Below are 13,070 nucleotides of genomic sequence, written 5' to 3' on the forward strand. Positions count from 1 at the left end.
CAACCGCTGTGTTTATTTCATTAAAATCCTTTTTAATCATGTGTGTGTGTGTGTTTTAACCCTTTCCTACAATTGGATTAATAATGGATAGGTGACATAATTGACGCCTCTCCATTATTAATCTGGCTTAATGTCACCTTCCAATAGCAAGGTGGCATTAACCCTTCATTACCCCATATCCCACCGCTACAGGGAGTGGGAAGAGAGTGGCCAAGTGCCAGAATAGGCGCATCTTCCAGATGTGCCTTTTCTGGGGTGGCTGGGGGCAGATGTTTGTAGCCGGGGGGGCCAATAACCATGGACCCTCTCCTGGCTATTAATATCTGCCCTCAGTCACTGGCTTTACCATTCTGGCGGAGAAAATTGCGCGGGAGCCCACGCCAATTTTTTCCGCCATTTAACCCTTTATTTCAGCAGCTACAGCGCTGAAATTTTGCACATACACACTACTAACATTAGTAGTGTGGAATATGCAAAAAAAATGGGGATATGAGATGGTTTACTGTATGTAATCATGTCTCATATCCTGTCGGGTTTGTGCAGGAGAAATTAAAAGCCGGCAATTGAATTACCGACTTTTCACTAACAGCGCTGCGTATTTCTCGCAAGTCACACTGCTGGTCAGTGTGGAATCCGTATTTTTCACGCCCCCATAGACTTTCATTGGCGATTTTTTTTGCGCAGTACGCTGACAAACGCAGCATGCTGCGATTTTGTACGGCCGTAGAAAGCCGTATAATACTGAACCATAATATACGGCTAATAGGAGCAGCGCCATTGAGAATAATTGTGCCGTATGTAATGCGAGTTTTACGGACGTAGTTTCTGCGCTCTTACGTCCGTAAAACTCGCATGTGTGACCCCAGCCTAATACTAACGGCCCCATACACATGAGATAAGAGTTGGCTGAATGGTCATTTGGCAGACGGCCATGTCTCCCGACTCCCCCATACATACAAATATTCCAGCTTTCCTGGGGTCTGTATGACAGAGTCGCCTCCAGACTCCTCTAGCGGAGGATTATCTACAGGAAGAACAAACGGATTATCCTCTGAAATTCAGGATGTCAGATCCTTCTCTGCCCTGACATCATCTGTCGGGAGGCCCCCAAATACATTATATGGTCGCCCAAACCCCCGAAATCAGTGATTTCATGGAACTTTAGTCTAATGTGTATGGGGGCGGTAAAAGGTAACTTATTGGACGCTGCCTCTGGCCTAATAGACCTTCATACATTGCAGCCCAGACACCATTATTAGGCATGTAAGTACCGTAATAACTGGGCCGCCCCATACTATCCAGTACTTGGGGGCGGGGGGCATTCAGCCAAACTCTGTCTGACCTGAGATCTAACGTGATAGAAGATTACAGTGCGGGGAAGACGGGAAACCTTCATATAGACGGAGGGTGGTGATGGAGTCAGTGACCGACTCTGGCCACATATGTCTCTAGAGCCGTAGTAGAAGGTGAAGATGTCGTCCTCATCATGAAGTAGTTATTTCTCATGTCGCGTGTAATGAATATCTCCTGCAGTATTGCTAATGCCGATTCCAGGGTCCGTAAATGAGACGAGAATTAGCGTTATGGAAGATGAGTCTATGAGGAACGTATTCAGCTGCCGACTCCGAGGAGGAAACTGCTTGTTGTCTGTGGCCTAAATATATAGGTTTTATTAGTAGATGTAAAGAAGGAAACTAAATACTGTAAAATAATAAATCTCCTCATATGTTTCCCTTATTATCTCCAGTAATTGTATTATTACACAGGATTCTTATGGTGTTACATCGGCTCATCTTCTCATTCAGGTCTCTACAATATCGGATCCTCTCAGTGAAGATCTTCTACAAAAGAGAATTATCCTGATTTACCCATCACAGATGGATATGTACAGAGACAAGATGGCGGAGAGGATATTACACCTCACCCTAGAGATCCTCTTCCGGCTTACTGGAGAGGTGAGAGATTCTGATGACGTCACATTACATCATTCTTATCTATGGGAATAACAGATGGACAGAACTGGAGAGGTGAGGACTCTGGAAATGTCTGTAGTGAGATTTATTAATGTGTCTCTCCATTACCAGGATTACACGGTGGTGAAGAAGACCTCTAGTGATCGCTGTCAGGACCCTGTGTCTGAGGGATGGGATAGACCCCTGAGCCCAATCACGGGGCCTCCACCTCACCCCCTGATCCATGAGGACATCAATGACCAGAAGATCCTAGAACTCACCTACAAGATGATTGAGCTGCTGACTGGAGAGGTGACACTGCTGGGAATGCTGGGACATTATACAGTAACGCTATGGAGGGATCGGGGGGATGACGGTATCATTGTATGTGTCAGGTTCCTATAAGGTGCCAGGATGTCGCTGTCTATTTCTCCATGGAGGAGTGGGAGTATTTAGAAGGACACAGAGATCTGTACAAGAACGTCATAATGGAGGTTCCCCAGCCCCTCACATCTCCAGGTAATAGACAGGACTAAATACACATGGCCTATAATTATCTGTATGTAAAGAATGAATTCACTCCCTGTATGTGTTTCCTCCAGATCTATCCAGTAAGAGGACAGCACCAGAGAGATGTCCCCGTCCTCTTCTTCCACAGGACTGTAACCAAGAAGATCCCAATGCTCCTCAGGATCATCAGGTAGATGGAGAGAAGGTGTCAGGAGATCTCCCCTATGATGTGTAGACGCTGGTGAAGGTCTTGTGCTCAGTCTTGTTTTATCCACCAGTATTCTATGTTTTATACTTGTGTAATGAGAACGGTGGAGATGGCAGGATTAGAGCTGATCATAGATGGGACTTCTCCATCTGTTGGTGACTTTTATAATATTTGTTTCAGGGTGAAGATCTGACCCATATTAATACTACAGAGACATATGTGAGGGGTGATGAGTGGTGTAAAGAGGAGATTCCCACATATGACTACCCAGGTGAGTAGTGACCACTAAATGCAGAGAAGTCACAGATTCTTCTCATCACCGGCTGTGGCTGCTTTATCGGTGGTGTAGTCCGGCCGTATTACCATGATCACCATTTTGCCTCTAGACCACAACATTCTCCTCCACCCAAAACTGTTCAAATAACTTTGGGCATTGAAAGCCCTTTTCTATAGAACTTACAACCTGGTAGATCCACCTACCCCCTGGTATTACTGTGAGGGTGATCCCTTAAAGTGAGATCTATATGATTGCTTGTACCTGACCCAATATAGGCCAATGCGCGTTTAAAGATTCACACCGAATACAGAGTGAGGCTGGAGTCACACACAACGTATAAAAATACGGTCTGTTTTTTACGGCCGTAATATGCACAAATGTTCCCCGAACAGTGATCCGTATGTCATCCGTAGGCAAGGTGTGGCTGCATATTTTGCGCATTTAAACCTCCGTATGGCATCCGTATGGCGAGATTTTCTCACCAGCTTGCAAAATGGACATACAGTTAGGTCCATATATATTTGGACAGAGACAACATTTTTCTAATTTTGGTTATAGACATTACCACAATGAATTTTAAACAAAACAATTCAGATGCAGTTGAAGTTCAGACTTTCAGCTTTCATTTGAGGGATCCACAATAAAATTGGATGAAGGGTTTAGGAGTTTCAGCTCCTTAACATGTGCCACCCTGTTTTTAAAGGGACCAAAAGTAATTGGACAATTGACTCCAAGGCTATTTCATGGACAGGTGTGGGCAATCCCTTCGTTATGTCATTCTCAATTAAGCAGATAAAAGGCCTGGAGTTGATTTGAGGTGTGGTGCTTGCATTTGGAAGGTTTTGCTGTGAAGTAAACATGCGGTCAAAGGAGCTCTCCATGCAGGTGAAACAAGCCATCCTTAAGCTGCGAAAACAGAAAAAACCCATCCGAGAAATTGCTACAATATTAGGAGTGGCAAAATCTACAGTTTGGTGCATCCTGAGAAAGAAAGAAAGTACTGGTGATCTCATCAATGCAAAAAGACCTGAGCGCCCACGGAAGACAACAGTGGTGGAGGATAGAAGAATAATCTCCATGGTGAAGAGAAACCCCTTCACAACAGCCAACAAACTGAACAACACTCTCCAGGAGGTCGGCGCATCAATATCCAAATCTACCATAAAGAGAAGACTGCATGAAAGTAAATACAGAGGGTTCACTGCACGGTGCAAGCCACTCATAAGCATCAAGAAGAAAAAGGCTAAAAAACATCTAAGAAAGCCAGCACAGTTCTGGAAGAACATTCTTTGGACAGATGAAAACATGATCAACCTCTACCAGAATGATGGAAAGAGAAAAGCATGGCGAAGGCGTGGTACAGCTCATGATCCAAAGCATACCACATCATCTGTAAAACACGGCGGAGGCAGTGTGATGGCTTGGGCATGCATGGCTGCCAGTGGCACTGGGTCACTAGTGTTTATGGATGATGTGACACAGGACAGAAGCAGCCGAATGAATTCTGAGGTCTTCAGAGCCATACTGTGTGCTCAGATCCAGCCAAATGCAGCCAAACTGGTTGGTCGTCGTTTCATACTACAGATGGACAATGACCCAAAACATAAAGCCAAAGCAATCCAGGGGTTTATTAAAGCAAAGAAGTGGGATATTCTTGAATGGCCAAGTCAGTCATCTGATCTCAACCCAATTGAGCAGCATTTCACTTGTTAAAGACTAAACTTCAGACAGAAAGGCCACAAACAAACAGCAACTGAAAACCACCGCAGTGAAGGCCTGGCCGAGCATCAAAAAGGAGGAAACACAGCGTCTGGTGATGTCCATGAGTTCAAGACTTCAGGCAGTCATTGCCAACAAAGGGTTTTCAACCAAGTACTAGGAATGAACATTTTATTTAAAATTATTGAATCTGTCCAATTACTTTTGGTCCTTTTAAAAACAGGGTGGCACATGTTAAGGAGCTGAAACTCCTAAACCCTTCATCCGATTTTAATGTGGATACCCTCAAATGAAAGCTGAAAGTCTGAACTTCAACTGCATCTGAATCGTTTTGTTTAAAATTCATTGTGGTAATGTCTATAACCAAAACTAGAAAAATGTTGTCTCTGTCCAAATATATATGGACCTAACTGTATACTGTATATATGTCAGTGAGACACATATATATATATATATATATATATATATATATATATATATATACACATATTCATATTTCATACTGCGCTAAATATCATAAAAGCCGGTAATTCAATTTTCAGCTTTTTTAAGTCCTTACCGAACCTGACAGGATATGAGACATGGTTTACATACAGTGAACCATCTCATATCCATTATATTTTTACATATTCCTTACTAATAATGTTAGTAGTGTGTGTGCAAAATTTGGGAGCTCTAAATGTTAAAATAAAGGGTTAAATCACGGAGAAAACTGGCGTTGGCTCCTGCGCAATTTTCGCCGTTAGAGTGGGAAAGCCGGTGACTGAGGGCAGATATTAATAGGCTAGGGAGGGACCATGGTTATTGAAGCTGCGCCCCCTGGTAGCATAAACTCATTTTAACTGTAGCGTGAGAAAATATTAAGAAAAATTCACAAGTTACAGTTCCTATGAGTTTACGCCACCAGGGGGCGCAGCTTCGGTGATGGCACCGCTAGTCACCGAAGCTCTGTTGCCTTCATTTCATTAATTCCCGAGTCTTTTACAGCTGGGAGCGGCTGCATTAGCAGCGCTCCTGGTTGTAACTGTATTTAACACCTTCAGACGGATTTACTGCGTGGGACATGGCTTTATGTGCTGCTCTGATTACATATTCATCTGTATTGGCCTATGACAGGTCGCTGATCCCTCACTGACCTGCCCCCATGTTACATAATGCATATAATAGTGTTGATATTATTGGTGATAATGCCTATAATATTGGGGCTATTGTGAGGCTTAGAAAAAAAAATTACATCCTTCAAAATGTCACCAGCGGCTCCTGTCCAGTAGCATCTATCTCTTACTTATAGACTGCGCAGGCGCCGCCATCGCCGGTGACATTTTGCTGGATGTAATTTTCTTTCTAAGCCTCACAATAGCCACAATATTATAGGCATTATCACCAATAATATCAATGCTATTATATGCATTAAGTAAAAATGGGGGCAGGTCAGTGAGGGATCAGTGACCGGTCATAAGCCAATACAGATGAATATGTAATCAGAGCACCACATAAAGCCCCGCCCACAGCCCCGCCCCAGAGCACCACATAAAGCCCCGCCCACAGCCCCGCCCCAGAGCACGAGAATCTCATTAACTGAAAACTACAAATAGATTAAACAACAGCCACAAGACTGATTTCATCACCAGGTATCGGTGTAATCAGTATAACGGCAGCGACCTGACAGTGTCTGTAGTCACTGAGCACAATCCTGCTGACAGGTTCCCTATAAGACATCTCCGCTCTGCACTATTATACACAGTTCTCTATAAATGTGTAATATTTCTTCTTGAAACTCATCTGACAGAAAATATTGGAGCTTCCGATAGTTTAGATTGTGAAGTCACCGAGCCCCGTGCTCTAATTACCCCAGAGAGGGTTCACCACTAGCTCCTCATTTATTACTGATGGAGACTGTTCAGTTTGAGCATTTCAGTAGATGTTATTGTCTATAGTCAGTTTCTGATTACAGTAGTGTCCAGAATACTCTGATTTAACCTCTTCTCGCCGCCAGTTTTGTGTTCTTAATCAGGCCCCATTTTTACAATCTGACGTGGTCACTTTATGTGGTGATAACTTTGGAATTATTCACAAAGGATAATAGAAAACAAATGGATCTTACAAATTATTTTCCAACTTCTCACAATACCCTACATACGATTGTACACTACTCTCTGGGCACATGGCAGTGTTCAGAAGGGAAGGAGCGCCATTTAGCTGGTTGAATGCAGATCTAGCTGGAATAGTTTGCAGACACAATGTATTGGGAGCACTGTTCGTGGTCAACTGGCAGCTCAAAAGATCTCCACCATGAACATGCTTGGCACTATCTTCTCTGCTTTCCATATCCCAAGGATTGCCTTGCTCATCGCCCTTTAACACCATTACATGGATCTGGACTTACACTGGGACCCCTAGGCTTGGACCATGGTGTTACCTGCTATTCTGTGGTGTTAGATGGCAAGGAGAATAGTCAGGTAGCTGGGTCAGAACCGGAAGGACAGAATACAGAATCAGAAGACACAAGAGTAGTCACTAAATGGGCCACGGTCACAGCAGGAAACAAATACACAAGCTGAGCACAGAGGACTGAACCAGAGGAGAACAACGCTGTTTCTGGCAGATTCCGGCCATGTGCTTTGAGCTTTAGTAGGGTGTGGTACTTTTCAGTTGGCTGAAGTAGGGAGCAGATTACTCCAGCTGGACAGCAGGAACAGATCCCAGATGAGATTGGATGTAGTCATATAAAAATATAGTGCACGTCACTCTGTAACTAGGGGGGTGTTCGGAGAGGGATACCACTCCCTTATCATGCACAAATCAAAAAATCCGGCACTCAAAAATGTCTGCAATTTAGATTTATTTTAATGCAATCCCAAATTCATAACGTTTCGGTGTGTTACTTAGACCTTCCTCAGACGGATTGCTGAAAGGTGAAAAGCATCAACTGTAAACAGCGCGTGGCAGAGGATAAGCTCCTATATGGTAACAGCTTATCCTCTACCACGCGCTGTTTACAGTTGATGCTTTTCAACTTTCAGCAGTCTGTCTGAGGAAGGTCTAAGTAACAGACCTAAACGTTATGAATTTTGGATTGCATTGAAATAAATCTAAATTGCAGACATTTTTGAGTGCCAAATGAGATTGGATGCACCATATGTAGAAACCCTAATATGGCTAAATGACACAAAACTAGAATAGTCTAAATTCTCATAAAGTGATTCCATTTAATAAATTAATTCACTGAGGGTTATAATCTGTACTGTGATGCAGCGGCAGGTCCATACACAGTGAAATGGTATTGACCCAGGCAAGTTCAAACAAAAAGTATTCTTTATTGTGTTACTTCACACAGTCTATTAGCAATATTATTATTATTATTATTTATTTATATAGCACCATTAATTCCATGGTGCTGTACATGAGAAAGGGGTTACATACAGAGTTATAAATATCGTTTACAGTAAACAAGTTTACAGTGACAGACTGGTACAGAGGGGAGAGGACCCTGTCCTTGCGGACTTACATTCTATGGGATAGTGAGGAAGAGACAGAAGGTAGGGGCGAGGTGGCGGCTCTGGCGATGGCGATGCGGCAGAATGGTTATTGCAGGCTGTAGGCTTTCTTGAAGAGATGAGTTTTCAGGTTCCGTCTGAAGGAGCCGAGGGTGGTGGATAGTCGGACGTCTTGAGGCATGGAATTCCAGAGGATGGGGGATATTCGGGAGAAATCTTGGAGGCGGTTGTGTAAGGAACGAATAAGTGTGGAGGAGAGTAGGAGGTCTTGGGAGGATCGGAGATTATGTGAGGGAAGATAGTGGGAGATTAGTTCAGAGATATAGGGAGGGGACAGGTTGTGGATGGCTTTGTAGATCAGTGTCAGTAGTTTGAACTGGATTCATTGGGGAATTGGGAGCCAGTGGAGGGATTTGCAGAGGGGAGTAGCGAGGAGAGAGGTGGATTAGCCGGGCAGCAGAGTTGAGGACAGACTGGAGTGGTGCAAGAGAGTTAGCGGGGAGGCCACAGAGGAGGGTGTTGCAGTAGTCGAGGCGGGAGATGATGAGGGCATGCACAAGAATGTTGGTAGATTGTGGGCTGAAAAAGGAACGGATTCTGGCAATATTTTTGAGTTGGAGGCGACCAGGAGGTGGCAAGAGTTTGGATGTGCGGTTTGAAGGACAGGGCAGAGTCAAGAGTTACCCCGAGGCAGTGAATTTCAGGTGCGGGAGAGAGCGTGATGCCGTTTACCATAATAGATAGGTCAGGTAGGGGGGATACGTTAGATGGGGGAAAGATGATGAGTTCGGTTTTGTCTACATTGAGTTTTAGGAAGCTAGAGGTGAAGAAGGAGGATATGGCTGACAGAAACTCCGGAATTCTGGACAGCAGAGAGGTGATATCTGGGCCAGAGAGGTAGATCTGAGTGTCATCCGCATACAGGTGGTACTGGAAGCCATGGGACTTTATGAGTTGTCCTAGGCCAAGAGTATAGATGGAAAAAAGTAGGGGTCCTAGGACAGAGCCTTGAGGGACTCCCAACAGAGAGAGGGCAGGATGAGATGGTGTGGGAGTGGGAAACGCTAAATGTGCGGTCGGAAAGGTATGAGGCAATCCAGGACAGGGCAAGGTCTTTGATGCCAAGGGAAGAAAGAATCTGTAGCAGTAGGCAGTGATCGACTGTGTCGAAAGCAGAGGACAGGTCAAGAAGGAGGAGGATGGAGAACTGTCTGTTAGCTTTGTCTGTGAGTAAATCATTAGTAATTTTTTTCAGGGCAATACACATTAAACGGCTTCTTCATCCAGGCCAAAGGAAAATGTACAGTACACAGATTCTTCACACAATCCATTAGAAATACACAGTAACCGGCTTTACTTTGCAGTCCCTACACAGGCCAGACTTCCCTTTGTCCAGTTTCCCTGGGGCAACCGCCCACTGATTCCATGTCTATTTACTCACGCCGTGCATCTCACGCAATCCTCCGGATTGCAGCCTGGCAACACAAGACAGCCCGGGACACAGGGTGTCAGTTTCTTTTGCCCGTGTGTTGCTCCACACACAACGAGCTCTGCAGACAACTTCTCTGTCTGCTTCCAAACCAACACTGATACACCTCCCCCTCTACTACAGGGTTTTTAATCAGTCCATTCTTCACTATTCTAATTACAGCCACACCTGTGTCTGCAGTATGCCCTCATGGCCTCACTATGCCTCCATGCACATTCTGGAGAGCACAAACAGCAACCCCTAGCTGTAACAGGGGTTACTGCCTCACAGTACATATGTGGTCAAAATTGTTGGTACCCCTCATTTAATGATTTAAAAACTAACTGGTCACAGAAATAAATTGAATCTGACAAAAGTAATAAGAAATAAAAGATCTATGAAAATGAACAAATGAAAATCAGACATGGCTTTTCAGCCATGCTTCCACAGAATTTTTCAAAAAATAAATCTCATGATATAGGCCTGGACAGAAATGATGGTACCGCTGAAAATAATGTGACAAAAGGGACATGTTATAACGAGGTGTGTCCATTAACTAGCATCACAGGGGTCTACAACCTTGGAATCCATGAGTGGGCCTGTATATAGGGCTACAGATACTCACTGTGCTGTTTGGTGACATGGTGTGTATCACACTCAACATAGACCAGAGGAAGCGAAGGAAAGAGTTGTCTCAGGAGATGAGAAAGAAAATTATATACAAACATGTTAAAGGTAAAAGTTATAAGACCATCTCCAAGCAGCTTGATGTTCCTGTGACTACAGTTGCACATATTATTCAGAATGTAAGATCCATGGGACTGTAGCCAACCTCCCTGGACGTGGCCGCAGGAGAAAAATTGATGGCTAATAGACAGATAATACAAATGGTAACAAAAGAGCCCAGAAAAACTTCTAAACAGATTTAACGTGAACTTCAAGCTCAAGGAACATCAGTGTCAGATCGCACCATCCGTCATTGTATGAGCCAAAGTGGACTTCATGGGAGTCAACCAAGGAGGATACCATTCTTGAAAAAAAAAATCATAAAATAGCCAAAATGAAATTTGCCAAGCTACATGTTGACAAGCCACAAAGCTTCTGGGAAAATGTCCTATGGACAGATGAGACACAAATTGAGCTTTTTGGCAAGGCACATCAGCTCTGTGTTCACAGACGGAAAAATGAAGCATATCAAGAAAAGAACACTGTCCCTACTGTGAAACATGGAGGATGCTCTGTTATGTTCTGGGGCTGCTTTACTGCATCTGGCACAGGGCGTCTAGAATCTGTGCAGGGTACAATGCAACGGATTCTAGAGAAAAATGTGCTGCCTAGTGTCAGAAAGCTTGGTCTCAGTCGCAGGTTATGGGTCTTGCAACAGGATAATGACCCAAAACATACTGCTAAAAGCACCCAAGAATGGCTAAGAGGAAAACATTGGACTATTCTGAAGTGGCCTTCTATGAGCCCTTACCTACATCCTAGTGAGTATCTTTGAAAAGAGCTGAAACATGCCGTCTGGAAAATGTAACCTTCAGACACGAGACAACTGGGGTAGTTTGCTCCTCAGGAGTGGGCCAAAATACCTGTCGAGAGGTGCAGAAGTCTCATTGATAGTTACAGGAATTGTTTAATCGCAGTGATTCTCTCAAAAGGTTGTGCAGCAAAATATTAAGTTAAGGGTGCCATCATTTCTGTCCAAGCCTATTTCACGAGTTTTATTTTTTTTTAATTCTGTGGAAGCTTGGTTGAAAAGCAATGTCTGACTTTCATTTGTTCATTTTCATAGATTATTTATTTATTAATACTTTTGTCAGATTCAAGTTATTTCTGCCACCGTTGTGGATTTTTCTGTCATTAAACGAGGGGTACCAACAATTCAGACCACGTATGTAGGAGGAATTAATATTTTGACTCCACAGCCACTTTCCAGAAATTAACACGCAGTGGATGTTGGAGAGTGAAAATTACACATTTGCCATTTTATTACCCAGCACATAGTGCCCAGATTGTGCTCCAGGAGTCACACACCGCAAGTTAAGTGGATTCTTCTCACTATATAATATTGCTAAATACGGGGATCCTAAATGTTGTTTGAGCACACTGCAAGACTCAGAAGTGAGAGCGGATTTTGCTGGATTGGTTTATATAAACTCTGTTACTTTTCAACAACCTTTGAACCACTAGTGGTGTGGGAACCTCTGTTTTTCCATTGACAGATGATAGACCTGAGTGGGGACTTGTTTTTTGTGAGATGAGAATTAATATTATTTTTGCCTACATAACATTGATTGGTTTCTTTTTATTCGATATTTGGGAGGCAGAATGAACCATCAGTTGAACACCACGCACTACTGGCTCATCCAGCAAGGTTTTCTATTAGACTGTGAACAGTCATTGTCTTGTTAAATAACACCATGTAACACAATTTTTGTTCCTGGCTTCCAAGTGTAATATTTCAACTGCTTATGAAAAACGACTACATTCAGCACAAACTTTGATTTTATGACCACAGCCCAGAAAAATGTCAAAACTTGCATGGTAAATAGACAAAGACAGTCAAAAAACTCTCAAAGGTTCAGAAATGAGTGGAAGTTCTAGATATGCGAGTTTACTGCAAATCGCTTTTTCGAAGAAGCCCTCAAATGTAGTCCCCCATCATGTTTTTGTTATACTGTCCTTGGTAACAACATTGAAGGTCCAATATATCTTGATGAAAGCGCCCGCCTTGCTCCTCTGAGTTCTCATGTTCTCCTTGAACTTGTCAAGATGAGCGTCAAGGATATGGACTTTGAGAGACATTCTGCATTCCATTATGGCGTAATTCTTTAGGAGAGTCTGAATCAACTGCACATAGTTTTCAGCCTTGTGATAACCCAGGAAGCCATGAACCACTACAACGACACTGTTCCAAGCTGTTTTCTCTGTCCTGTTCAGCAGCTTGGCAAACTAGTCATATTCTATGATCTTCTTGATTTGCGGTCCGACGAAGATAGCAGCCTTGACCTTTGCCTCTGACAGCTTTCGAAAGAGACCTTGGAGGTACTTGAAGCTGCTGACTCCTTGTCAAGAGCTGTGACAAATTGCTTGATGAGGCCTAACTTGATGTGCAGTGGTAGAATCAGCACCTTCAGAGGTTCTATCAGCGGCTCCCACTTGATGTTGTTTTTCCCACAGAGAACTCGGTCCGCTGTGGCCAGTCCTTTCTGTGATAGTGTGCCTTAGTGTCACGGCTGTCCCAGAGGCAAAGGAAATTTTGTGAAATCGCCTTGAAGGCCCATCTGGAATGCCACCATTTTAAAGTCTCCGATGACCTCCCATCCATAGTCATCATACTTCAAGGCACTAAGCAACATCTTGATACTGGTGTAGTCCTCCTTGAGATACAAAGAGTGAGCCATTGGCGGAGACACTCGGGTTATAAGTGATACCTATA

The 13,070-nt window shown here is 43.6% G+C and overlaps 2 protein-coding genes across 2 annotated transcripts in view; one reads left to right on the forward strand and one right to left on the reverse strand.

Annotated features, from left to right (window-relative positions):
* Positions 1 to 13,070, reverse strand: part of LOC143766935 (gastrula zinc finger protein XlCGF66.1-like) — a 193,120-nt gene that overhangs the window by 19,057 nt on the left and 160,993 nt on the right. The gene's annotated exons all lie outside the window — the stretch shown is intronic.
* The window catches only part of LOC143767130 (uncharacterized), a 30,035-nt gene continuing 19,303 nt past the window's right edge, over positions 2,339 to 13,070 (forward strand). The window contains exons 1-3 of the mRNA XM_077255153.1: positions 2,339 to 2,471; positions 2,555 to 2,652; positions 2,851 to 2,941. Coding sequence (XP_077111268.1) covers positions 2,339 to 2,471; positions 2,555 to 2,652; positions 2,851 to 2,941 — 322 coding nt within the window. The remainder of the gene's footprint in view (positions 2,472 to 2,554; positions 2,653 to 2,850; positions 2,942 to 13,070) is intronic.

This window comes from Ranitomeya variabilis, chromosome 4 (assembly GCF_051348905.1).
Source record: "Ranitomeya variabilis isolate aRanVar5 chromosome 4, aRanVar5.hap1, whole genome shotgun sequence".
Taxonomy (NCBI): domain Eukaryota; kingdom Metazoa; phylum Chordata; class Amphibia; order Anura; family Dendrobatidae; genus Ranitomeya; species Ranitomeya variabilis.